This window comes from Sus scrofa, chromosome 8 (assembly GCF_054392235.1).
Source record: "Sus scrofa isolate SSC_HxYL_T2T_F1_AM1 chromosome 8, Sscrofa_HxYL_maternal_Yorkshire_Landrace_v2.0, whole genome shotgun sequence".
NCBI classification, from domain to species: domain Eukaryota; kingdom Metazoa; phylum Chordata; class Mammalia; order Artiodactyla; family Suidae; genus Sus; species Sus scrofa.
The window spans coordinates 88,745,042-88,768,032 of NC_139390.1; the positions used below are offsets into that span (position 1 = coordinate 88,745,042).

Sequence of the window (22,991 nt, forward strand, 5' to 3'; positions counted from 1 at the left end):
ACAGCTCACAGCAATGCTGGATCCTTAACCCTCTGAGCGAGGCCAAGGATTGAACCCACGTCATCATGGATACTAATCAGGTTCATTACCCCTGGGCCACAATGGAAACTCCCAAAAGTCTCAATCTTTTGAGAATAAGATGGTAGAAGCATTTCTTAACAGAGGTGTTGAAGGTACAGGGTAGAACTGCCTTCTATAATGGGAACTCCTTATGGGCACACACCATCACATAAATGAAAGACCAAATATATACGTATCATATCAGAGACTTAGCTTGAAAAACCAAATATCACTTAAAGTGTCTTAGTGAAGATAAACAGTGCTCAGCAGTGCTTGTAGGAGAAGAAAAACAGGAAGGACAGAACAAAGATCTTCCAAGACATTCTTCAAAGACAACCCCAGGGACTTCACAGAAACTGTTCTCTGGAGTTTTAGGTAAAAGTCTATTTCAAAATGACTAAAGTTTTAGATGCTTAGGAGACTTCGGAATCCTTTTTCCCTTGGCACCTGTGATGTCTGTACACAGTTAGCACTCAATAAATGTTTAACTAAATGTATGCCATTGAGACAAGCCAGCAGCTATTCCTGCAAGGCCTCCCAGGGTGACATCACTTTATGGGATCACCACAATCCGGGAATAGTGCCTTAGCTGTGCAGGTGCAGAAACCCAGCTGTCATTAGCTCACCCCAGTGCAGTTGTGTTCTAGGAGACTGGGGTCAGCTAGTGACTGTCTTCTCTTCCTATCAGAGGAGGAGAACAAAGCTGCTTGGAGAACAATGTTACTGTCCATCATTCTCTTGGCAAGCATGGACTCCGACTAGAGAGAATTCACTGGATGTTTTCAGCTGCTGGTGTTATCCCATTCAAGTTGTCTGGTTGCAGCTGTCTTTACTATAGTGCACTGTGCCTGGTGAACAAGCCAGAATGCTCCTATCAGCGGTTAAGACACCCCCTTCCCCTGACGGAGCTATGAACATACTGAGAAGTGCTTAGTTGGGAATGTTAAGGCATTACCTCTGTGAAGGCCCAGTTTTAAGGAGGATATTATAGGCGGAGGAGGGAAAAGAGGCCATTACCCACCATTCAGCCAACGCTTTCATTCCACCTGTCCTTTCCTATACTTCTGATGCCTCTTTCTTTCTTCTATGAACTTTACTCAATGATATATTTTGGCATCCATGTTTATAAAGTCATATTCCCTGAAGACCTATACCTTAACATTTTGTTTATATTTAAGTATCTCCAAAATTCTCCATTCCAACCCTTTATAATTTATTGCTTAGACTATGTTGGCCAACTGCTTAGGATGTCTTGTCCAGTGTCATTACATAAAATTTGATATAATTTCATTCTTTAAGATTAATCTTTCCTCTTTTTAGGATATTAGTACATATAGAGCACAGAATAAAATGTGAAGACAACGTGCAAATTTTCATTGGCATTAATCTTAAAAAAAAGTTGCCTTTGCATTAATATAAATGCAAGGTTCAGACTAAAACAAAGAAGGGAAGGAAGGGAGGGAGGAAGGAAGGAGGGAGGGAGGAAGGAAGGAGGGAGAGGAAGGAAGGATGAAGGAAGGTGAGAAGAGAGAAAGAAAGGGCTTCCTCACTGTGAAAGAGCTTTGGCAGGCCATGTGTGCCTCGAGGGCAGGAACAGTAGTTGTCTGTCTGCAGGTTCTCTGGCAAAGGCAGAGCCATCACAGCCTGATTTTAGGAGTGAGTAAGGGAGACCAACAGAGGAGTGCCACGTTTCAGCTGAGGACTGGACCAGCCTCAGCTGAGATCCCTTGCAAAACTGAGATTCCCCTATTATGTGAAAATTGAGTTATTGCCCTTTAATTAAAAAAATAAAAAGCACCTTTCCCAATGTTTAACACTTAATATCCTGGACACAGAAGCTTATGTTAGTATCTGTGTGATTACAATAGTGGTTGCAGCAAAGCCTTTTGATAATTTTTTCTGCTTCTAAAAAATGATAATTTGGAATTTCCATGTGGCTCAGCAGGTTAAGGATCCTGTGCTGTCACTGCAGTGGCTTGGGTTGCTGCCGTGGCACAGGTTTGATCCCTGGCTTGGGAATTTCCAAGTACCATGGGTGCAGCCACAACATAAATGCTAATTCACTTCAGTTTTGCCTTTTTTACAAGTCCTACTCCCAAGAGAAGTGCATTCACAGTTTTGTTGTTGTTTTTTCATTGTTATTTGGGGTAGGTTGGGGTTTCTATTTTAATGTGACTAAATCTCCATGTCTCAGATTTGACACTTTTTTTCTCTTTCCGCTAAAGTCATGGAAATATATTCACCCAGTCATTCACATCAAAGGTGTAAATGGATTTTCTGAAGATTTTAAAGAGACGAAGTCAGTCACTTTGTGACTTGACTTCTTCAGGTGCTGCAAAAAGAAAGCTTAACACACCATCTCAATTGCAAGGATGCTAAAACTGTTCTTGACCTTGAATCTGCAAGGAGATGGGTAACATCTTTTGCTAAAAGTGCTCACCCACCACCTCTTTAGTTTTATCCATGTATATAGGATTTACTTGGAAAAGAGAAAGAAGAAGGAATCAGGTCTATTCAAGAGAAAATAGCATGTTTATTCGTATTTCCAGCTTTCAATGACTGTTGCAGTCACAGTTTTTTGAGTTTACCCTTTTAACCATTGATATTTGCAAAAGAAAAACCTGACTTTAAAAAAATGTATCAGCCATGTCACACGAAGGCTTATATCTCAATTTGTTTCATGTCATCAAAAAGACACACTGAGTTTGAAGCTCCCCTCAGGTTTACTCTTACACTATAAACCCGGGAAATAGTGTGAGATTGCAGAGATTTTATTATGCCCTTCAGGATCACAGGCTCTGGAGTCAGGGAAATAGAGACTGAATTCCTGACCCTGCCTTTTCCTACTTTGCTCAGTGTCTCTGAGACTTGGTTTACTTAAAAGATGGGGATGAGATTAGTGCCTACCTCCTAGGGTTGTCTAAGGATTACATAAGATAACATACTCAAAGTCCTTAGTGCATCATCTAATACAAGTACCTTGGGAATATTGGCTATTATCATTTTGTAATAATTAGAACAACTAGAGTTCCCACTGTGGCTCAGCAGGTTAAGAACGTGACTAGTATCCATGAGGATGCAGGTTCAATCCCTGGCCTTGCTCCGTGGGTTAAGGATGCAGCATTGCTGCAAGCTGTGGTGCAGGTCGCAGATGTGGCTCGGATCCAGTGTTGTGGTGGTTGTGGCATAGGCCAGCAGCTGCAGCTCTAGTTTGGCCTCTAGCCCAGGAACTTCTATATGATGCAAGTGTGGCCCTTAAAAAACAATAAGAAAAAGAAGAACAACAACAACGACTTCACCAAAATGTAATTATGATGCTTTTGTCAGGATTAATGGCATCATGGCTGACTCATTTGCTAATACAACTGCAAAGTAGATTTTAGTGAGATACAACAATCCATTCTTAGTTTATGAATTTGAACAGTGTTCTTGAGAAAATAATGAGGAACTGTGAATCTGGAATTAGAAGGTACATCCTATTCACTAGGAAATTTTTAACATCTTAGAAACAAATATCCTAAGTCCTTGTGAGAACTCCTGTCTGTTGATGACCATACGCTTGAACTATTCAGGCAGGAAAACCTGCAGGTAACAGTGCTCTCCTTTGAGAATGAGGCCACCTCTAGGAACTGGCTATCAGCTGGAGGCCAAGCTCATACAGCAACTAATCACTCCATATATGTCCTATGCAGAACTCTGTAGAAAACTGTGCTGGTTGTTAAGCTGCTACCCAGGGACCAGTGGAGTCAGTTCAGGACTTGGAGTTGAACAGAGTAGGCTCCAATCCAAGCTCTGACACTTATTTGCTGTGTGACTTTGGTCTGATGGCTTGGCTTTTCTGACCTCCAGTTTCCTCATCCGTAAAGCGGGGCTATTACGTAACCCAACTCCTTCAATAGAGGAGGGTCAAATTTTTAAATGTACATAAAAGTACTGAAGCAAAATACCATTAATAGTGCTGGTGTTATTACTAACGCTCTTACTCTTCCACTATTGCAAAGGAAAATGAAACAGGCACTGGAAAGAACACAGATCCCCACATGCTATACGACACCAGTGCAGCATCCACCCCTCTAATACAATACAGATGTCCCCAGTGTGGTAACAATGCTCAACCTTCGTCCTGAGTGACAATTCTTATCCTATCACAGATATCATACTTAGGTTCTCAGAAGTGTTATTAGTCTATCGAAATTCCAGAATAGACAGTGATATAAGTTTCTATTTTCTTTTACCTGAATTTAGCTGAACAGATAGATAACAGAGGTAAAACTCGCTAGGTTGTGAGCAAAGTCAAATCCATTCTCCATGTACTAAATTATTAGCTAACTCATTATACCCTCAGTTCAAGTTTTTTAATAGTTTGCCATTGTTGAAAGGCTCGACTCCAAGCTCCCTCTCCTGGCCTCCATGACCCAAATTTGACGATTTGGTCTCTGAATCCTCCACTTCATCCTTTTCTTCCTCCCCTGCTCAACTTTCTCGAGCTTTGCAAATACCCTTCCCTCTTCCTGGAATATCCTTACCCCTTTTCTGGCAGATCAGTTTTCATTAATTCTCTTAATTAATTGGAACCATGCCTGGTGTGTAATTGGACATTCAATAAACATTTAAATGAATTGACTTGAAATCGGATGGCTCCCACATAGACTGTAACAGCCAGATATTTCCATTTCCACATGGCTTTGCAAAGGTCAGGATTCCTCCTAGAGTCGGGATAGGTTCCATGTCATTAAAGGACAATAGCTCTTAAAAATTATTTTGGCATTTGGCGCACTGAACTCTTCTCAATGGTGCCTGTGAGAACTTGCTTCCTAGACACCCATGGAGTTGATAAGCTACACCATGGTACATGTTAGGATACATGTTTTCATGAATAGATTCTAAAATATGGCACTTAAATCAAAATGTTATTCCCTATTGGCAGGTGCAAAAGTTTGCACAATAAAGAAGCATTTAGACTACTATTAAAAAATAAAAAACAAGTTTGTGTGTGGATATTCAGAGGTGGAGTATCTAAGAAAGGGTAGTGGTGTTCATGTAAGGTAAGCTGTTCCCCCTGAACCACATCCAAAAGAACTCCGTTACTGCAATGACATAAGGGCTTACATATATTAATACCAAAAGTAGTGAAGTGGACCTAGAACTGGATCCTGGTCACAGTGTAGTCTCTGTCTGCCTCTCCTTCTCTCTCTGTCTCTCTCTCTCTCTCTCACACACACACACAGAGACTCTTTGGAAATTTAAAATTCCAAGTAGAATTCATTAATAAAAATATGAAATGCTTTTTCTTGTATAAATCATAATAAAGTGATGAGAGATAAAGGAATAACTAAGGGGGCAAATCATCAGCTGCTGCCCTAAAAGCAAAACCTGTCATGTTAACTCCCAATTCAAACACCTAGTTTTAAAGATTTACCTTCAAGAAACCTAAAAGCTTGTATCCTGCCTCATCAACAAGAGCCTCAAACTGTTCCCTGTCATCGAAGAAAACAAATCTTTTGCTCCTTTCTGCCTAGGGGAGGCAGAGGGACTGAGGTGGTCCTATGTGGCTGAATTAGATGAAAGACTTGCCTTCCACCATGGAGACATGGAGTCTAATCAAGTGAAATGAGTTTTGAGATCCCAGCTCATGTCCTAGGGGAGATCAGTTCACATTACAAAATCACGACATCTCATTCATCACAGCTGACGTGGTCTTTGCTCTGGAGAGGACCCCAACTGGGACTAAACCACCTGTCTTCTCTTGAAAGGGGGCACTTTATCCAAGTTAGAGTTGAAAGCCTTGGAATGAGAAAGCTTTGCCAGCTTCCACCCAAGTGATGCATAGGCGGTGTGGAAGGGAACTTAGGCTTAGAAAAGGGAAGATGAGTTTAAAGAAGATTGGTGGTTGTACTTTTCATGATGCCAGATATGAATAATTATACGAGAGATGCTAAGGCATTATGGTCGGCAGAGCCAAGATCGAGGGGCCCCCTGTTCTTTATCTCCTAGATTTTGTTAAACAGGAATGAGAAGAATAAGCATTTCCATGCATCAGAGTCTAGCCAAGAAAGCGTCCTGTTTTCCAGGCTGATAAATGACCGTCATCTCTTTTATTTCTTTCAGGGCATCGTGGTAACACCCCTACTACTGCTGCTTTTTGTGAGTATTTTGATGTTGTTTTTAATATATTAAAAGCCAACTACAACCCTTTAAGAAAGGTCATTAGAAATAAATTGAAACTTGAATCCTTTTGTACCACTTTGCATCACATTTTGAACAGTTTTTCCAGATGAGCTGTACCAAGTAATAACGTTCAGACACGAAGCATCTCTGTAGTCTCATGATCCAAGGGCAGCAACAGGACCCAGTTCTTTGGCCTCTGACTCCTGGCTGAATCCTTAATTATTACAAATTAATGACCTGTGACATAGGTCACAAGTGCTGCACTTTATTTTCTCATTCGTAAAACTAAAGTGATTCTAGTGACCCAGTGTTTGACAGAAAGAGCCTTGGACCAGTGCACCGGACGAAGCTTAGTGTCCAGTGCTGGTACGGAGAGTAACTGGCTTCCTCACTTTGGGGATATACTGCCTCGATTTTTTCATCTGTAGAATGGGAAGCAATAACACCTACCCCAGTCTGGCTTCCAGAGATAACAAAATATGCTTTAGAAACAAAAAAAAAAAAAAAAAAATGCAAACTACTGGTAAACTAAGCAAAAAATTGTTCTGAAAGTAAGAAATGCTAATTAACGGTCTTATTTCTTTTCGGCATGAAGCATATGAGAAATTAGATGAAAGATTATAATAGAAATTAATGTTATCTCATGCTGAGAAAAGCATATGTAATCATGAGTGATACCTAAAATATTTTCTGCACTGTGCATTTTTCATACACACATCTCCCAAATATAAATCACTCCACTCATCACCGAAATGGAGTGGGGATGCGTTTCTGGGAGTGAAATGTAGCTGTTTGACTAGCGCTATTTGTCAGTGAATTAAAACTATGGGGAAAATTTATTTAATTATAGTGTAATTACCCAAGTTGGAATTCAATTAGAGTAATAGAGTGAGGGACTTCATTTCTTACAAGCTGTGGAGAGGAAGATGTGCCCTGCTAAACAGTTGGATTTTTGCATCTTTCATAAAAGACATCACCTTCCAGTAATAAACTGCAGTCTCACCAGCCCTTCCAAAGTGCTAGCTCCATCCTGACAAGGTAAAAAGAGTCCCATAATCAGACCGCTTCCCTCAGCATTACAAACCTCATTAATTTAGACTCACCAATTCAGAATTGGCAGTGAGTCGGACTGAGACTGGAGTGGGTGTTGATTTGCATGCACTGGGAGGAAAAGACATGGTGCGGACCTACCTGCTCACGAGACGTGAGGAACCAGGATCGTCCCAAGACCTGGGATCACAGTTTCCCAGGAGCAGCCCTCCGTAGGCACAGGGTGCCCTCCGTAGGCCTGGGGTGCCCCCTTGCAGTGAGTCAGAGATCTAGTGCAGAGCTGGGAGTATAGTAAGTGTGTAGCAAGTGGCTATGTAGCCTGGGTTTTCTCCATTGCAGAAGAGCTGCGTCTCTTACTCATGTGACTCTTTGAAGTCGATCACAGGAGAGGTCACAGCCACAACCCGGAGGATGAGGCCTACGCAGCACTGTGGAGTAGCTTAGAGTCTGGAATCTCTGGAACACTGTTTCAGCTTGGGACTAAAAAGCCAACTGAGAGGAAGTTCCTGTTGTGGCACAGTGGAAATGAACCCGATTGGTATCCATGAGGACATGGGTTCGATCCCTGATCTCGCTCAGTGGGTTAAGGATCTCATGTTGCTGTGAGCTGTGGTGTAGGCTCAGATCCCCTGTTGCTGTGGCTGTGGTGTAGGCCAGCAGCTGTAGCTCCAATTCGACCCCTAGCCTGGAAACTTCCATATGCTACAGATAAGGACCTAAAAAGGAAAAAAAAAAAAAAAAAAAAACTAAAGTAGATTACAAGCCAAGCAATGCTAGGGGTTGCTGGCAAACACCAGAAGCTAGAAGAGACAGGAAGGATTCTCCTCTGGAGATTTCTGAGGGAGTCTGGCTTTGCTTGACTTCAGACATAGTTTCCAGAATGATACATTTCTGTTATGGGGGGTTTGTGCCCATGCCCATGGTCTATGAAAGTTCCCAGGCCAGAGATCAAACCTGAGCCTCAGCAGTGACCCAAGCCACAGCAGTGACCATGCCAAGTCCTTTAACTGCTAAGCCACCAGGAAACTCCCATAACTGTTGTTTTAAGCCACACAGTTTGGGGTGTTGTGTTACAGAAGCCAGTGTAACAAACAACCCCTGAAAATTGAATTGTCATTTTTTTTCATCATATCTTGAAAATGGAAATTTCTAGACAGTCAGGCACTATAGCTAGAAAAGCCATTTTTACTGATGAAATCTCATTTCCTTGGATTCTGAACATTCTTTCAGAATGTTCCCTTTATCATCTTGCTCCAGCTGAAACCTGTCCTCTGATTCATGTTTCTGTTGCTGGCACCTTTCAGAGCGCTGAGCCTTGAAATGGGGTAAGGTGTCTTTCTCGCAGCTTGTTACTGATTCCAGGTTGCTTCCCCGGCTTCGCCATAACCTGCCCTGTTACCTTTAAAGGTAATGCCAGTACACCTGTACCACCTGCTACTGTGCCTTAGCATTATTATCAGTGGAAACCAGGTCGTTCACTAGGAGTCAGCACCTTCCCATTGTCTTCTTTTCAACAGTGCATGGGATTAATTCTTGGTGTTTTCAGTATTCCCATAATTGATCCTCCCAGTACCCTCACCTCTAAATTCTTTTTTTTTTTTTTTTTTTTTTTTTTTTTGCTCTTTTTAGGGCTGCATCCGAGGCATATGGAGGTTCCCAGGCTAGGGGTCTAATCGGAGCTGTAGCCGCTGGCCTACGGCACAGCCACAGCAATGCCAGATCCGAGACGCATCTGCAACCTACACCACAACTCACGGCAACACCAGATCCTTAACTCACTGAGCGAGGCCAGGGATCGAACCTGCAACCTCATGGTTCCTAGTCAGATTCATTTCCACTGTGCCAGGATGGGAACTCCCTAAATTCTTGAGCTCTTTTCCAATAAGATTGCTTTCCACCTCATCTCTGCAGTCAGACCCTTGACTTATTACTGCCAGTGACAGCATTCTTCTATAATTTTATTTATTTATTTATTTTGCTTTTTAGGGCTGCACCTGCAGCAGAGGGAGGTTCCCAGGCTAGGGGTCAAATCGGAGCTGTAGCCACCGGCCTACACCACAGCCACAGCAACACCAGATCCAAGCCGTGTCTGTGACCTACACCACAGCTCACAGCAACGCCGGATCCTTAACCCACTGAGCAAGGCCAAGGATCAAACGTGCATCCTCATGGACGCCAGTCAGATTCAATTCCACTGAGCCATGACAGGAACTCACATAATTCTATTTTCAAATATCTCCTACCAGCAGCTCCTATCTTTGTGACTTATTCCCCAAATGAAAAATTCTTTGGTGTTCCCATTGTGGCTCAGCCAGTTAAGGACCTGATGTTGTCTCTGTGAGGATACAGGTTGGATCCCTGGCCATGCTCTGTGAGTTAAGGCTCTGGTGTTGCCACAAGCTATGGTGTAGGTCACAGATGCAGCTCAGATCTGGCCCTGCATTGCTGTGGCTGTGGTGTAGGCCTGGGAACTTCCATATGCCTCAGGTGCAACCTTAAAAGAAAAAAAAAATTCTTCAGACTTGCCAGAACGACCAATTTATTTACCTTATCACCTTAACAATACTTCTGACTAAGCTTCTTGCCCTCAGATTGCATCTGACCTAGCCTAGATCTCATGGTCCATCATTATATTAGTTTATCACATACACCATCAACAACCTTGCTCATCGCTTACTGCTTCCTTTTTTTGCCTGGCACAATGCCATAGAGCCTGTTTAAATCTGATTCTCCAGCTTTCTTTAGTGTAATTGAACATGCTGGAGCACCCACTGGCATGCTGACGGGTCTAATTCGAAATTCATGACACCTAACTGTACATGAGCCTGGCCACCCTCCTCCCTTCCCCTAATAAATTTACATCCCTGATCCCTAGAGAATTATTTCACACCTTCTCCTTGCTTCTCAAATCGCCAATACCTCTTCTCTTTTTTCTCTCAACTGATGCAGAAAGGAAATTAGCTGATGAGGAAGTTAGAAGCAATCAGAGAAATTTTACAAGATCCCACCTACTTGCATCTGTATTCTTTGCCTTCCTGCCCATTTCTGTAGATGAGCTACCTTTGCACCCATCTAAGGCCAATCCCTCCAGTTGTGCCATCCCTCATTGCCCACTTAATAGTAGGAGTGCACAGATTTTCTCTTTCTCTTATATTATCAAATTTTCTATCTCTGCTGGATCATTCTTATCTGCAGATGAGCATTTTGGAATTATTACACATCTCAAACATTACATTTCACCTCATCCTACAGGCACTCTGTTTCTGTGCTCTCTCAATTCCTTCAAAAAGTTATTTAAACTTATTCATCACTCATTCAGTAATTTGTATTCCATTCTTCTAATTTGCCAGGCACTTTCCTAGGTGCCAAGGATATAGCAATGAGCAAAACAGATACATCTTTGCTCTAACGGAAGTTATATACTAGTGGAAAGAAGCACCCAACAAAGAAGTCAAAATATATTGTGTAAGATGGGTGCTAAGGAAAAAACAAAGTAAGGAAGGGGAGTAGGTTGGGGGCTTGTTATTTTAAATATGGTGGTCAAGGTGGGATTCACTGAGAATATGAATTTCGAGCAAAGCCCTGGAGGAAATAACAGAGTGAGCTTTCTGGTGGTGGAGTGTTCCAGGTGGAAGGAACAGCAAGTGTGAAGGTCATGAGAGTGTGCCCAGTGTCTTTAAGGAACCACAAGGAGCCAATGTGGTTGGAAGAGAGTGAACAAGAGGGAAAGTAGGTGGAGATGAGACATAGCAGGGGACCAAATGATATAGAACCTTTAAGTCCTTTGTAGGGAATTTGAATTGTAATTCAAGAGAGACAGGACACTCTGAAACAGAGTTTTGATCAAGGGAATGGCATGTTCTGACATACCCTTTAAAAGGATGATTCTGGAGTTCCTGCTATGGCAGAGTAGGTTAAGGACATGGTGTTGCCATAGCTGCAGCTCAGATTTGATCCCTGGCCTGGGGAACTTCCATATGCCACAGGTACAGCCAAAAAAGAAAGGGGGAAAAAAAAAAGGATGATTCTGAATGCTGGGTTGAGGGTAGATTGTTAAGGGAATCGCAGTGGAGACAGGAAGACCAGTTAGGAAGCTGGAGCAGGAGATGCTGTTAGCTTGGGCCAGGGTGATTGAATAAATGTGGTGGGAAGTAGCTCTTGAAAGAACTAAGAGACTGAATGAAAATTATGAGGGAAAGATAAGAATCTAGGATGACTGCTTGCCTGTATAACTGGAAGTATGGAGTTGCTACTTATTAAGTTAGGGAAGGCTGTAGGCTTAAGCTAGTTGAAGGAACTCACAACAAATTCAGTCTGGACAGATCTGAATGAAGGTTCCTTTCAGACACCTAAGTAGAGAAGTTATTTAGATAAGCAGTTGACTATTTGTATGGAATTCAGAAGAAGGGTCTGGACTAGAGATACCCATTTGGAAGAGGTTAGTATAAAGATGGATTTGTAACTTAAGTTTAAATGAGTTGAGATCACCAAAGGAGAACAGAGAAAGCAAGGTATCAGTGGACTGAGTTTGGGGCATTCTGATATTAAGACATCCATGAAGAAGACCAAGAATATCCAGTTTGCTTAGGAAGAACACCAAAAGATGTTGGTGTCCTGAAAGGCTAGCAGAGAATGTGTTTCAAAAAAGGGAGCGTGGTCCACGACTTCAAGTGCTGGTAGTAATTCAGGTAAAGTGAAGTCCGACAATTGGCCATTGATTTTAACCAGATGGAGCCCACTGGGGACCTTAACAGGATTTATTTCAGCAGAGTTGGGCAGGTGAAAGCCCGATTGAAGCTGGTTCAAGAATGAATGAAGAAAGAAGAGTTAGACACAGTTTGTTTTGCTGCAAAGTGTGCAGAAGAAATGGGGCAGCAACAGTTAATGAAGGTTCAAAAGAGGATTCTTTTTTCAAGTTGGGAAAATTATAAGCATATTTTTATTGATGGATTAATCCAGCCAGAGAAGGAAAATTGATACAGGAAAAAGAGGAGCACATCCTTGTTCTTGAGTAGGAGAATGGGGATCAGTTCTGGTGCCTAAAAGGAGTATGGCCTCCTGAGCACAGATAGTTCACCCACAGTAATGGGAGGGAAGCCTTGGGATAAGGACAGAGATGCAAGTCATTTGGTTGATGTAATTATAGGGACTCGTTAAGTTCTCAGTGAAGTGGCAGGTAAGGTGAAGGGTAGCAAGAAAAGGCAAGGAAGTGTTGGAGGTTTGATGAGAAAGAGGAGACATGAAACAGTCGTGTGGGAGAGTGAAGGGAATGGGCAAGTACAGCAGGACGGTCCAGCAGCACCAAGGGCCATCTTCAGAGACTTTACACTGGGCACTGGCTCAGCCTGGGTGCCCCCCAAGCCTCCTAGACGTCCACATGGCTCCCTCCCTCCCTTTCATCAGGTCTCTGGGCAAATGTCATCTTAGGAGAGGCCTTTCCTAACTACTTCTTATTACAGTGAGAATTACGATGCGATGAAGTGAGTTCATTTGTGGGGAAGCATGTTGTAAACTGTAAAGAAACCATCCAAAGCTATTTGACACTTTATAAAGGAAAATTTAAAATAACCTCAGGTAGATGTCAAGGTGGTGTAAAAAGCACTTAGCTCTTTTGTAAACACGTTCATTTGTGCCATATTTTAGATTCCACGTGTAACAGACTCACGGACATGGAGAACGGACTTGTGGTTGCCAGGGGGAAGGGGGGAGGGAGTGGGATGGACGGGAGTTTGGAGTTGGTGGATACAGACTCTCACATTTAGAATGGATAAGCAGTGCGGTCCTATGGTACAGCACAGGGAACTATATCCAGTCTCTTGGGATAGATCATCATGGAAGATAATATGAGAAAAAGAATGTTTATATATGTGTGACTGGGTCACTATGCTGTACGGCAGAATTGGACTCAACACTGTAAATCAACTATACCCTAATAAAAAATAAATGTAATTGTTTTTTTAAAAAAGCACTTATCTGATGAAATGCAGCATCAGTCCAGCTAGTCCAGGCCTTCGTGATGGGCTGAGTCTTAACGCTTAAAACTTTAAGATGCTGTAATCATATATAATCTATAATCTTACAATCTTGTGTGTGAGTGAATGCAACATTTACCATGGCTGACAGCAAGCACAGTGAAACTTCCTGAAATACTGCTATTCGATCCTAAAACTTACAGTGTTTTTACATATATCACCTCAATTTTTCTTGAAAATGAACACAGCCTATTAGTGTCATGGATAGTGCTCTGACTACTTTTTGTAGTGTGTTCCCAGTGATGGTTGCATAACTGATGGTCACACGCGTGCGATGTATAAAATGATGATAAAACCTGAAGCACTGGCAGAGAAACTGTCCCCTTGATTGCCCCCGCTGTTCCACACCCAGCCAGGCCCTCCACCCTGTGCCCATGCCCTGGACAAGCAGAGACCCACCTCCCAGTCTCCAGCCTGAGGGCAGCTGATCTTCTGACCGAGTATGTAAATCACACAGAGATGCTTCACAGGCAGGGAGACTTCTGTGAAGCAAAATAGTCTGTGGAGTCTTTAGTAAATGCTCGCCCAGAGCTCCCCCAGACCTTGCTGAAATAATGGGGTAGAGGGCGCAGCTGGTAAGCCATTTGCAGATGCTCTAGGGGAGACATTGATCAACTCCCCCTCCCCCGTCAAGGACCACTGACTCAGAGAGGCCAACACCACTGCTGGTCCGGGACCTGGCAGACTTAGTTGAAAGGAAGGGGCTCAGGACGAGCACAGGCCCAGCACTGTCCCAGCCAGGCGTCCCCTGCCTCTTGGTGCCCCCCCAGCGCCAGCGGCTGCTCCCCAAGTTGTGATCCAGCTAGAATGGGAAGGCCACTGTTTCCTTCCACCACCCCTGCCTGCTGGTCCCTCTTCTGGAGGAGCTTTAACGCTTTGCTCAAGGGACAACAGCAAGCTCTGTGGTTCCTGAGCCAAACTCAGGTTGACAGGACCAAGTCCCATGGTCAGGGAATAGGGGGCAAAGTTGGTTTCGAGGTGCCTCTGGGTATATCTGGCTCTAGCTCGCCAAGTCGTGGAAACCGTCTCCCCACAGCTCTCCTCTGTGGGCGACCATAAGCCGATTTACAGTTCATCGGGCACATGTCACTACAATTTCTGTGTGGTTTGAGTACCTAGAGCCTACGGTTGTACGCAGTTTCCATCAGTTATTGGAAGGTCATCTTTTCATCTTATGTTTTCAAGTCGCATGTGACAAAAAAGAAATGTTCTACATGTTTTTTTCATCTTAAAAAAAAAAAATCACTTAAAGCCCATTTTGTTCTTTATTGCTCAGAGAGGGAAAAACACCATGTCTCTAGATATAAAAAGGATCATTTCCTCCACTAGATACTTACTTTCCATACCGTAACCCCATTTTTAGTTTGCTACATGCAGCTGAATCAGTATGGCTTTTTAACAACCGTATGCTTAATTTTGATAAAAATGATAGTAATTTGTACCTTGAGCCTGACAGCTTACCTGCATTTAAGTCACTGACCTTGTGTAAGTAATCAGTTTAGCAAGCCTGTATCCCTGTAAATTAGGGACAGCAGGTGTGAAAAAAAGGCTGCACTGTAGTTTCTGGGGAAAGACAGAAATCTGGAGTCCGGAGGACACTCCCTTCTTCTCTCGGGATGTCTGTCTTTGTGACGGTAGGGGACAGGCATTGATGAGTGGGTTTGTGTGTGCATGCCAGAAAGTTAGATCCAGTACGAAGCGGGTCCCCTCCTTCTTTCCCTGGCCTGGGGCTGGGCTCTGGGGGCGATGGGGGGAGGCTGGACTGGCCCGGAAGCTGACACATCCTGCTCTTCATAGGTATGAAGTGGCGTCTTCCTGCTCGCCAAAGAGATTCAACATTCATTACTCTATAGTATAAACTGTAAATATCTATTCTTATTTTTCTCTGAACATGGCACTAATGAAAGCAAAGACCGATCATCAAGGGTGAATTATTTAATACAATAATGTTTTAATAGCTGTGAAGAGACACAAATAATCGCAATGCCTGTGGCTAATGGATTTCCCTGGTAGGAGATAAAAGGCTGATTACACAGCAGAGCAAGTGAGGACCTGGTGCATTAATGACAATTTACAGGTCAGCTCACTTACACGAGTGATTTAGAACGCACCATCTGTTTTCTAACTCCAGGTTGATAACTATGATTCTACAGACAGTTTCAGTGTCTCTTCATCAAGAATTTACTTATTTATCTTTCTGAGTCTGGTTAGTTTGGCCCCATAAAATTTCACTGACCGGACCTCCGGATTCTTTCCAAAAGAAAGTTTCTAGGTTGAATGCATTGACAGCAGCCATTCTTGCTCGGATTCAGCCTTTCTCTGCCAGGTTAGAAAATGAAAATCCTCGTCCCCTAAAGTAGTCCTTGTGTGTACTGGATTAACTTCTTTCTGATGCACTGACTCTGGTCCTAATTATGTACCATCCTTGAGAGAGTTAAGAAGAGTCACTCACATAATTTTCTATGTCCTGTGGTTCAATTCCAGAAACTCAGTTGAGAAAGGCTCCACCATCATCCACTGCTTATCAAGTTCCCTCCCACCCCCTTTTTCCTTTTTTCCCCTTCTTGCCTCTACCTGCCCTCTAGCTCCCCAAATCCATACAGCACCCCCCAATACACACACTCTGTCTCTCATCTTTCCCTCACATGTACAAGAAAAGAGGAGCCCAACTCTGGCCTCCAACCCTGCCCCCTCCCCCATTTCATTGCTCTGTACCTTCTGTCATTAATGTGCAGTAGAATGTAACAACTAAGTGCGAGGGCTTGTGGAGCAAACCCTCTGGGCTGAGATTCTGGATCTGTCACTTTCTAGGCACAGTGACCATGTCCAAGTTGTTGAGCTGTTCTGGGTCCCTGTTTCCTCATATGAAAATGGAGGCACTAATGAAACCTGCCTCAAGGGGTCGCTGTATTAAATTATTCAGAACATTAAGCATGTAGCGCAGTGCACAGGCAATGTTACCATCCTTGTAACTACAGGAGCCAATTGGGTGGGAGGCCAGGCTGCTGGTCCTTTCCTGGGGCTGTAAAATAAGTAGGGTGTTGTAACTTACCTGAAGTTGGAAAGATGGAAAGAAAACAAGGAGTTCCCGTTGTGGCTCAGTGGTTAATGAATCCAACTAGGAACCATGAGTTTGCAGGTTCCATCCCTGGCCTTCCTCAGTGGGTTAAGGATCCGGCGTTGCTGTGAGCTGTGGTGTAGGACGCAGACACGGCTCGGATCTGGCATTGCTGTGGCTCCGGCGAAGGCTGGCAGCTACAGCTCCATTTCAACCCCTAGCCTGGGAACCTCCATATGCCGCGGGAGCGGCCCAAGAAATGGCAAAAAGACAAAACAAAACAAAACAATGTCAAGCCCTCTTCCTACCTTAGCGTTTGGTCATCCATGAGGTGAACACACATTTTGAGCTCCTACTGTGTACTAGCTTAGCGGTTCTCAAAGTGAGCCCCAGTTTAGCAGCAGTGGCTCACCTGGGACCTTGTTAGAAAGGCAAATTCTCGCCATCCTCCCCTCATCCTTCCCTCCAGGGATCCTGAGTCAGAAACAAACTCTGAAGGGGCTAAGGAATAGGTGTTTTAACAAGTCCTCCAAATGTTTCTGGCGTGTTGACGTGTTTACATCACTGCCTGAGATGGAAAACGTAGTCACTTTGCTTGGCACCTGGATCTAAACATGAAAAAGACCATGTCCCTGACCTTCAGGAACGTACAGTCTCCTGGAAGAGACGGTGTGTGAACAAGAACAGCCAAGGCTTCTAAGCAGGCCCGCGGAAACACAGCCACAAGAGAGGGGGCGGCCGAGTTTGCATTTTGAGAGGAGGATTTGGAAACGATTCCTAAAGAAGTGATGCCTGAACTAGTTCTTAGAAAAAGACTAGAACTTTTCCAGTTATAAGCTGGGGCAGCAGGGGAGACCTTCCATAGAAAGGGGTGTGCACTTGTTGAGGGTGGACCCTCATGCAGACCACATCTTTAAAGAAGCAGCTCCTGGCGAGGAGCCACTGGGTACTTTGGCCATTGCTGAATCCCCAGGGCCTAGAATGTGCCCTGGGTGCCAATAACTATTTGAATGGTGGAACACAAAGCTCTTAAATTCCCACATATTTAATTTTCACTGAAATATTTCTTCTCAGCATGATATTAAACAAATCAACCTAATTGTGAGCTCTCTGCTTTAAAGCATTATACTCCCGAAAGAAATGAGCCAATGCCTGGATTGTTTCTTTCCCACGCGGTATCTTAAAGCACGGGTGAGCCATTGGACTTAAAAGCTGCCGGGTGACTCAGTGAAGCCCAGAGCACTTGCTTGACACAGGCTCATCCTGAACCTGTAACTTTATGCAAACACGCAGATTATTGATGCTTCTTGTAAACACACTGGTCTCTGAAATAGAAACTACGTGAGGTTCCTTATTAAAATATGAAGAACCAAATAGGCCAGGCAGAGTATTTCCTTCTGCTTTAGTTAAAATCACCTCTGCATGCAAAATGATTGGGTCTTGTCATGTTCCAGTCTTGCTCTCCAAGGCAGATGCTCATGCTTCTTTCTTCTGTATGCCAAGGCCATACTTCAGAGGGTCAGGAACTTCCCTAAGGGGACCTCTGCTTCTTCACACTGACCACAGCCACAGGCCTGGTGGCCTATTCAAAAGAAAGGACTAATGCCAAATTAGACCCCTGTACTGAGGTTTCCTGTCTTTCAGAGTCACTTCTAAGGGAGCCACCCGGTGGGACTTCTTGCCAGCACACCCGTAGTACCTAGTCTGGCTTCCTGTAATTATGGTTAATTACATCCCTGGCTAGCTTGCTCTGGCCTCTGATCTGACAAAGTCTCGGAGAGGGGCTTCTCTAACCTGTATTCCCAGTCAGGTGGATCAGAAATCACGGGTGTTTTCGAGGGCTAAGGGACCTTGCAGATCATGGACAATGTCCCTCCCTCCTTCTCGCCCCACAGCCCTTTCCACTGTCTTCTAGGAACAAGAGACTTCCAAGCCCTGAACATGTGAGTGGCCTGTTATATGATGGATCTAGAAAGTAACACACATGATAGTCTTAAACACCAAAGTTGAAGTGGGTTTTCCTCCACTTCGCTTTTAGATTGAATTGAGACTAAAAGAACCCCCAGAATGGACTTGATACATGAAATCACGTTTTACCTTTTCTCTCCATTTGCTCTGAGTTTATTGCTCTGCAATACTACTTTATGGTTAAACTAACAAGCTGCCCCAGTGTGGATCCGACCTATCACAGCAAATTTGGCTTAAGAGTTGCCTGCCTGTGTTTGAGAAGCACGGCCAGTTTCACATCATAACGCAGGTATTAGACATGTTCATCACAACCTGTTTCTCTCTGGACCTCAGTTTTCAATCTTTAAAAAGGGCAGATAGGACTACAAGTCTCTTGTAGGGCTAGTATCCCATCAATTTTAGGTCCTCCCCTGTGGGGAATCATCAAGGAGTTGCTGAGGCTCAGGAGAACCAAGGGAGTGAACCCGCCCCGCCACGCGGGCGCGCTGTTTACACATGCGTGCATGTGTGCGAGTTTGTCCTTGCTTAACTTAGTTCTTGTGGTGTATTGGTGTCCTTTGTTTCAGGGACAGAATTAGTGATAAACAAGCAGTGGGGGGAAAAAACCAACTGATTTTGTAATGCTACGCGATAAGAGATTTTTCCCTTTTGAAAAAAACAGGGATATGATTTGGGGTAAGACTTTGTCCCTTTAATCGGAGTTCCCGTTGTGGCTCAGTGGGTAACGAATCTGACTAGAAACCATAAGGTTGCAGGTTCGATCCCTGGCCCCGATCAGTACGTTAAGGATCTGGCGTTGCCATGAGCTGTGGTGTAGGTAGTAGACGTGGCTCGGATCTGGCGTTGCTGTGGCTCTGGTTTAGGCCGGCAGCACCATCTCTGATTAGACTTCTGGCCTGGGAACCTCCATGTGCCGGGAGGGTGCGGCCCTAAGAAAGACAGAAAATTAAAAACACCCCATCTTTACAGATTATTTCATGTGTTCATTCTGCAGAGGTTTTTGCATCTGCAGACATATTCTCCGGGCCAGTTCCTGGACTAAGTGCTAGGCTAATAGAGCGAATGTAGCTTCGTGTGGTTATTCATGAAAACATGTAAAAAAAATGCATTAAATAACTTAATAAGGTTGGGATCGAAAGAGGACCAGAGATAGGTGAGATCACCCATAAGATTCCAGGCAAGAATTGAGACTTTTTACTTGAAGGTTATCACCCTGAGCCCTGCTGCCCACCTCCAAACATTATGAGCCTTGCAGATACAGCCTTGAGCTGAATGCTTTTGAACTTGAAAACTTTGTTCTTTAAAGTTTATTTTTCTGTTTATCCAGTGGTTCCATTTCTTTGTTAAATACATTTTTCCTCATTTCAGTCCTTGCCCTAGAACCTCCATAGGGTTAAGATACTTGTTAAATACCTTGACTTCAAGGACAGAGTTGCTGTGAAATAGGACGTAGTCATTAGCTTTTAGTACTTTGGCTTTGCCTAAAAAGAAACATCTACCAGCCGTGTGACATTTAACACACCACAGAGCCTCTGTGTTCTGTAGCAGGTTCACATTTCTGCTTGTCTTGCCTCATTTCTTTAGTTTATATTGGTTCTGGAAGAACAGGCTGGAGGCTACACTCTTTGTGAGTTAAACTGATGGCCAGTGGCCAGTGTTGAAGGCAGTGTTAAGTGAACGCAGGATCCTGCTGGACAGGACATACACTCTTGGCTTTTTGAGTGCATAGAGGCTGGGGCCAAGGCTGGGGGACAGAGTTTTATAAAATACACCAGGGTGTTGAAAAGTTTTTGGTAAACTAGTTCATGCAGATATCAAAAATCAGTGAAAACACTGGTCCCACATCATTTTCTTCTGGGCTATCTACTTCATTTATCTACATATTTGATGTTTTCTTTAATGTTCTATGCCCTCCAACATTACTGCCTCAACAACTTTCACAAAAAATAACTTTCCAAAAGATCATTTCCAAGCTTAACTTCAGCTTAGGTAAATATAAAAATTGAGGTTTGGTCTGCAGGGGAAAGGTGAAAGCCAGGTCTAAAGGCCAGAGAGATCACCATTGATGGTTTGGGAGAATTTCCACTTGCAGAAGAGACTCATAAAAGAGATAAACATCTATGGAACAGACTAGTGTTTGTCCACAAGGGAGGTTTTGAAAAAAACATTAGAAATTAATAGAAAGGTAGCAAATCTTGGCAGTTGAGGTTACTGTGAGTGTGTGCTTGTGTTGACAGATAAACACTACCTTGTGCTGCTGACAGTAGCATCTTTATGAAGCTGAGACTGCAGTCATTAGCAAAGACAGAACCAAAAATGAGCAGCAAAAATAGGAATTACGAACAGTGTTAAGACATATCAATTTAGGAGCGGTATATTGAAATTTTAAGTCAAAAAATGAAGTTCTACATCAGGATTTATTTCCTAGATTCTGTGCACAAATAAATTTTAAAGGATATGAGATTCATTGCCTTCGTTTTGGAGGAGTGGGAAACTTAGAAACTATTTCACGTACATAAATAAAAATATTATCTTGATGATGAAATAATGAGACATACTGGTTTGTTCTAGGCACCTGCAGACAGGTGAAATAGAAATCACTTAAACTATAATTACAGATGAAATATCATGCCATATGAGTATGAACAGTATGAACACAGAATGACTCTACAATTCAGAAATGTATTTCATAAGAAGCAATTTAAGTTAATTGCAAAACAATAGATATTTTTTCTTCGATCTTAGTCTCCCAATAAAAATTATATGTTAAACTCCTCAGTCTATTTTGTGTTACCTTTAGAAAATTAGAAGTTACTTCACTTGATCTTTGGATATAGCTACCAAGTTTTTGGTGCAAGTGAGATAATTCATTTATTGCACTGTTTAGTTAACAGCTTTATCAATAACTTATGCCCTGTAATTCTAATTCCTTTTATATTCTTATTTTGCAGCTTGGCTCATCCTCTTCTGTGCCTTTTACATCTATTTTTTCTCAGCTTTTTATGACTGTTGTGGTTCCTCTCATTATTGGACAGGTAAGGTCTCCAATTCTATCTGCTCTTTTTTTTTTTTAATAGGGCAAAGTGTGAATTCTTATGTAATATCAGGACATTTGAGAGAAAAGCTAGGCAGAGGAAGAGATGGTTAAATGAAAATCTAAGACTGTGAAATACAAGGTTTCCTCAATCACAACACTCTCATCTTTTATTTTTTAAGTTAATATCTGTTTTGCATGTAGCTATGAAGAAGGACACCTGCACAGAATCTTGATTTTTTACAATTTATCATCCCTTCTTTGTAGCTGTGGAGCTTGCTTGAAAATATCTGGCAAATCATTAGCTGATGTCATCTGTAGCTTCCAGTAAGAACTCAGCATTTGTGACCATTTGGGGAACAAGCATCTGTATTTGACTGGCTTCTTCTTAGACTCCTCCACCAACAGGGATCATATTTGTGATCCTGTAATTGATAAAAATTAACAGTTCATTCAATTAGCTCATGAAATTAGATCTTAGAAAATTTAGTTTTCTTTATCATTCTGACTGAATTAATAGAAGAAATTCTTAACTTCTTAGAATAGGTCGATAATGAGCATGTAATTCAATTATAAGCACACAGATTTAAAAACAAGATTGTTGAGTTTTAAAATCACAGGTAGCCACAGTAACAAAGCACAGAATTTAACGTACGGCTAAAATGAGTGAATCTTAGTAAAATAACATATTATGATGGCGAAGAGCACAGATGTTGGATTAAGAGCAACTAGACTCTAGTTCTTAGTTCTGCCTTTTATTTGCTCTGTGACCTTGGGCAAGTCGTTTAATCTCCCTAGCTCCTGCTTCATAATTTATCAATTGTATACTAGGACCTATCTTAAAGGGTTGTTGTGAGGGTCAGATGAAATATGGTGCATATAAAGTTGTTGTCCTCACAGAGCCTGGCATAGGTAAGTGCTCTATAGTTTCTTTTATCATCATTTTCAAATTCCCTGTCAATACAGGAAGCAACTCTTTGAGGTGTTAACTATAAAAAAAAAAAATGTATGTATAGGCATGTAAAATTTACTTGCTATCTTAGCTTCTCTGGAAAATCAACTCTGAGACAGAGGGTTCCATGCAGGAAGCTGCATGGGGGAGAACCTTTGGGATCAACACCTGGGAGAGTGAGAGAAGTAGGCTGGAGGTGAGGGAGGGGTTGAGTCGTGGTGCAGTCCCAGCAAGGCCTTGAGCTGTCCTAAGACACAAGTGCCAGGAGATGCATGACCTTGGCCGAGTGGGCTCACTTAGCAGCAGCTCCCAGAGCGAAACTCAGCTGAGATCTTTCAGTCGGTCAACACACCCTGCAGGTGTGGGAATAAGCATGAAAAGATGGATCCGGGCACACCACAGCATCCATTGCACATGCACTATCACTATTTTCATTATTATTTTAATTTTATTCTTAGAAAAGGGACTAAATGTGAGGTGGGGGGGTTAAAAGCACTCAAAGAATGTCATTTAAATACAGAATGGTTCTTAAAAACTTATCCCACAGTGCTGCTCACATAACAGGTATTCCTATTAAATCTCATGGTGCCTTCCTCTCTAACCTCTTGACCACATTTCTGAAACTCTCATTTTCCCTGGCTTTTTCTCAATTCCTGCTTAACTTTTCTG

The 22,991-nt window shown here is 42.8% G+C and overlaps 1 protein-coding gene and 1 long non-coding RNA gene across 7 annotated transcripts in view; one reads left to right on the forward strand and one right to left on the reverse strand.

Annotated features, from left to right (window-relative positions):
- Nucleotides 1-22,991, forward strand: part of SLC10A7 (solute carrier family 10 member 7) — a 240,663-nt gene that overhangs the window by 170,352 nt on the left and 47,320 nt on the right. For all 5 annotated transcript variants that reach the window (XR_014811826.1, XR_014811827.1, XR_014811828.1 and 2 more), the window contains 2 exons: nucleotides 6,169-6,204; nucleotides 21,288-21,371. Coding sequence is in view for 2 of the 5 variants with exons in the window: in XM_021100285.2 (XP_020955944.1) it covers nucleotides 6,169-6,204; nucleotides 21,288-21,371 (120 nt within the window). In the remaining 3 variants the exon portion in view is untranslated. The remainder of the gene's footprint in view (nucleotides 1-6,168; nucleotides 6,205-21,287; nucleotides 21,372-22,991) is intronic.
- The window catches only part of LOC102167732 (uncharacterized), a 69,993-nt gene continuing 68,515 nt past the window's right edge, over nucleotides 21,514-22,991 (reverse strand). For both annotated transcript variants that reach the window (XR_014812847.1, XR_014812846.1), the window contains one exon: nucleotides 21,514-21,795. This is a non-coding gene — a long non-coding RNA (uncharacterized LOC102167732). The remainder of the gene's footprint in view (nucleotides 21,796-22,991) is intronic.